The sequence below is a fragment of the Octopus bimaculoides genome, chromosome 26 (genome assembly GCF_046866305.1).
Source record: "Octopus bimaculoides isolate indiv1 chromosome 26, ASM4686630v1, whole genome shotgun sequence".
Classification (NCBI taxonomy): domain Eukaryota; kingdom Metazoa; phylum Mollusca; class Cephalopoda; order Octopoda; family Octopodidae; genus Octopus; species Octopus bimaculoides.
This window is the reverse complement of record NC_142953.1, coordinates 27581591-27586590: the sequence shown is the minus strand read 5'-3', so window position 1 is coordinate 27586590 and position 5000 is coordinate 27581591. Positions and strand designations below refer to the sequence as shown.

Here is a 5000-nt window from a genome sequence, read left to right as displayed (position 1 = left end):
GTTTGAACTAACTGAGCGATGCCAGATACATTTCTCATACCATGAAACTTAAAGTAGTTTACTGCAAACAATGTGTTGTATATAAAATATTAGTAACTTTCAAATGTATTGAGTGCGTAAATTTGCGGAATCTATCAATAAACGAACAGAACACTATACATATAAAGAGCATTGTTCGGTAACCAATACCAAACATTGGAAGCGGCCGTGGAATTGAAATAAACTTGTAAAGACACTAATGGTGGTGCACCAACATGATCCCAAAGAAACATAAAGCTATATAGACAGACAGACAGAAAAGATACGGAAAGATAGACAGTGCCAAAGAAAGAGAGGAATGAGAGAGAGTGAGATTGATAAATAGATATGCATGAGATAAACACTTTTTTCTTAAGGGTGCTGCTGTAATCCGTTTCCGAACGCCAGAGTCTAGGTGACATCATGTGTAGTTGTTCCGTGGTTGTTTCAGCTCGTTTCACTCCGACACCAGAATATAAAACAGACTGTGAGATATTCTTCTTCCTCTTAATATACTATGAGTAGGCTGTTTAGTAGATAAGATAACTAGAATACTTATTGCTTAAACTGTCGGAGAGATCCAACCTATGAAAAATAAAACGTGTTCAGAATATTTTCCCAGTAGGAAAACTGTGGTTTAGCAAATTTTCATATTCTCTGTGTTGCAGTGATTGCATGGTTTCATATTTCTTAGGTCATGCATTTTTTAGGATTTATCAGTTTAGGCAGAAAAGTATAGACTTATTCTTCAGTTCTCATATATACGAGGCTCGTGATGTTTTGGTTTGCTCTGTCGGGAGATTTTCGCACATTTAAAATCCACCAATGGATGCAACCAAACATTGCCTGGTGTTTAAGCAAATAAAACTCAACGTTGAAACTGAATGAGAATCTATTTACAATTGATTGTTTCTCTCCTCCAGATTGCATACACTTATTACACTCGGTGTAGTGTGTATGTATATTGTATATCTGTGAGTGCCTGTGTATGTGTGTGAGCGATGGCAGTTGAAAAATTGTAATAAACTATCATTTTTGTTTTTGCTCATATTTGTATACTTTTTCACCACTGTACCAGACTGGATCGTCAGTGTAAAAACACATGCACAATAAACGGTGTAAAGATTCCCGAAGGTATAACTGTCAAGATCGGCGTGTATGCTCTGCATTATAATCCGAAATACTGGCCTGAACCAGAAAAATTTATTCCAGAAAGGTAATACTTTCAATTAATCTTTCATCCTTAATCTGCAGACATCGTCGTGTTGCTAGAGAGTTTGATACTCTGCCGCGATGTCTTTCTGGTTACGATCCTACAGCGCGATATCTTGTCAAGAAACCTAAACACCTATGTCTATTAACAATGTACTACTAATGTAGTCTAATTTCATCAAATTCAGTTATTTTACTAGTGAGAACTTACCACGCTTCAACTCTATGCTACTATCATATAATCGTTTTTTTATAAAAATCATACACAGGCGCAGGCAAGTCTGTGTGGTTAAGAAGCTCGCTTCGAAACCATGTGCTTTCAGTTTTAATTCTGTGCGGTACTATACACCCATGAGGGATGGTCTTCTATAGATCCGGGCAGAGTAATTCATGTAAGTGAATTTGGTAGAAACCTGTGTGGAAAACCGCCTTGTATATATATATATATATATATATATATATATATATATATATATATATATATACACACATATAAGAGGGATGACCACTAAGTGGACATCCATTTTGCTAGAAGTAGACCACCTATGGTCTGACCACTAAGAAAAGATTGTTCTCAAGAAAATTCAGCAAACACCAGAACGTAAGAGAGCAAGACAAATGAAAAGATACAAAATATAAAGATTAATCATAGACCGGTTTCGTTGTCACCACTTACGTAATTACTTACGTAATTGTCCGCAACTCTTCTTGCCCGACGGTTAGCTAGCGGATTACCCTTTATTTAGATAACTACTACTTCGATGTTCTGCTAGCTATGGAACATATGGAGCCTACTCCATTCCCTCATTTTGGATTTATATATATGTTCAAAGATGTGCGTTTGTAATTTACAGATTCAGCGAAAAAGGAAAATCTGAGCAAACGCCATTCACCTACTTACCATTTGGTGGTGGACCAAGGATTTGTCTTGGAATGAGACTGGCCAAGCTGGAGTTCAAGATAGCAGTTGTACAAGTTATTCGTAAATTCAAAATTCTTCCTACAGAGAAAACTGAAGTGAGTATCTTCGGCTTATTTTTTTCTCTCCGTTAAATTTGTGATTTCTACTAATCATAGGATTCTTTTCTGTTCTTTTTACATAGAAAAGTGGTGGAACGCTCTCATTGACGTTATTCTGAGGTAGAGGTTCAATTCGCAGTTAGGACACATTCATCTTGAAATTTCTAAAGTGATACACACGGTACGCACTCACACGAGCGCGCGCGCATATCTATACATATATAGTAGTTTGCACACACACACACACAGACAGATAGATTGATAGATATATTAATGTTTGCTTTTATGTGACATTATACATAGGTGCAGGTGTACTGTAGCCTCGGGTTGACCAAAACCATGTTTGTGGATTTGGTAAACAGAAACTGAAGAAGCCCGTCGTATATATAACTGCGAATGTCAGTGTGTCAGTGTGTCACACTTTTTCAACTTTACTCCTATCATACCATTTTGGAATCAGGCCGACGCCATGAGTAAATTAAAGACATTCCGGGCTGAATCCGGACCCACAATCTTGAAATTTTATATTCCCAAATTTTCATTACGGACGCACGAAAAGCAAGTAAAAATTAAGGGGAGATAACTAAAAAAAAAAGCAAAGGGAAGTAAGTCAACTTAACTTGCTCGACAAAAATGAGTTTACACCACACCAAACTTAGTTTAGTTTGGAATTGGAAACCAATCAATCCGTCACAGGTCATACTTTAGCAGAAGCCATGTACCCCTGTATAATACCCTTTTAATCATTCATTGTTGGTCAGGCGATCGTAGATTGGAGTAATTTCTGTCGTGTAATTCTTGACTCGAACAAAATTCAATGCAAATCGGCGGCGTTGATGCTAATAAGCAACGAGTCGTTGTGGAGATAGTTCAAAAGATTTCAGTTTCCAGTGTGAGTGAGCCATGCACTGTCAATCAATCGATCCCTAGTGCAATCATTGAAAGTAGCTGGGCTTTATTTGATGGAACACTGCTATTCTCACGGTCAGCTCTATGTTGGTTAATCAAGGGTTGAGAATGGAAACAAGCTATTTGTACTGATTCCGAATGTTGTTTATCGTGCAGCTTTGCAATAAGTTCCCAATAGACAAATTATATCATAGTTTTTGATGAAAACTGTTAATTGTTTGTAAAATATTATTCACGTTTAATAAAATTTAATATGTACTCAATCTATGAAGTGCCATTGTTGGGCCCAAGAAAAATTATACTTCTCTGATGTTATTATACAGGTCTCTTGTTGCTACGTTAATATCAATATTCCGATTTTTCAATTACAGGACCCTCTTGTGTTAAGTGACAACCTGTTTCTGACTGCTAAAAACGGAGTCTGGGGGAAGTTTGAACGAAGATAAACTATTTTAACTGCTCGAGCGTCACGAAATCGATTTGCAAATTTATGTACCAATTAATTACAGACAGAAAATTTAATGTAATCAAAGAAAAATCTGTTACCTTTTATTCTGCACAATCATTGGATTGCAGCTATGCTGAGGCACTGCCTTGACCGGTTTAGTCGAACAAATTGACCCTGGTACTATATTGTTTTAAAGTCTGGTGCTTACTTTATCCGTTTCTTTTGACGAACTGCTAAGTTGCCGCTATGTAACCTAATCAATACCGGTTGTCAAGTGATAATGAAGAGACAAAGACATATACGTAAACACATACATACGTACATACATACATACATACATACATACATACATACATACATAAACACACACATACACCACACACAAACACGCACGCACACATAACGGGAGTTCACGTAGTTCCCACCTACCGTTATTCTCTCATAGGGCATTGGTCGGCCTGGGACTATATTACAAGACACCCAAAATGCCATGCAATGGAACAGACTCTGAAACCACTTGGACGCAAAGCAAAGCTTATTGTGCCACACAGCCATTCCTGCACACCATTTATGCAATCATATTTGAAATAAACCACTTCATTATTTCCTCCAACTACAATTTTGATATATTTGTTTTATTTTATGGGTAAAAACTTTAACCAATTTCTATCTGCAAAATTAGAATTCACATACATGATTTATTTCTTCTTATTTGCAATAATTTTCAATGATTTTGCTTTAAGTTTCATATCCTTCTTTTATTTCAACTTAATTCAATTACTCTTCGTATTCCCACACACACACACTCCCAGATTTCTGCGAACTGGCAGATTCTTTAGCACACCTGGCAAAATGCTAAACGGCATTTCATCCGTCTTTAAGTTCTGATTTCAAATTTCGCAATGGTCGAATATATCTTTCATCCCTTTCGATGTCGATAAAATAAGTAACTCACCCCTTTCTCGAATACGCTGGTCTTGTACGAAAATTAAAACCAGTAATTTTTCCCTTCGAATTATGTTGGTGTACTGGCTGAATCGTTAGCACACTGCGCAAACTGCTTCGTAGCAATTCTGAGTTCAAATTCCAATGAGGTCGATTTCGCTTTTCATCTTTTCGGAGTCGATAAAATAAGTACCAGTTGAGCACAGGGCTTGAGCTAGTCGATGGATTCTCTTCCCCAGAATTACTAACCTTGTGCCAAAGTTTGAAGCCAATATTTTTTTTTTTCACCGATGATTCAGAACGAGAATTCGTTTAGGAGTCGTTAAAATAAGAAAAATCTCCACTGTGCGATGTAAATATTGTTTAGTATTTAGAAGGCATAAGTTTACAGTTCAGGAACACACATTCTAACATGCAAAAATTTAAACATGCTGTAAAATGCTCAGAG

The 5000-nt window shown here is 36.7% G+C and overlaps 1 protein-coding gene across 2 annotated transcripts in view; it reads left to right on the top strand.

The window, feature by feature from the left end:
* LOC106868831 (cytochrome P450 3A4) overlaps positions 1-4226 on the top strand; it is a 34498-nt gene extending 30272 nt beyond the window's left edge. For both annotated transcript variants that reach the window (XM_089342795.1, XM_089342796.1), the window contains exons 12-14: positions 1097-1234; positions 2085-2247; positions 3531-4226. In XM_089342795.1, coding sequence (XP_089198921.1) covers positions 1097-1234; positions 2085-2247; positions 3531-3605 — 376 coding nt within the window. In that variant the 3' untranslated portion in view covers positions 3606-4226. The remainder of the gene's footprint in view (positions 1-1096; positions 1235-2084; positions 2248-3530) is intronic.
* Positions 4227-5000: the final 774 nt, after the last annotated feature.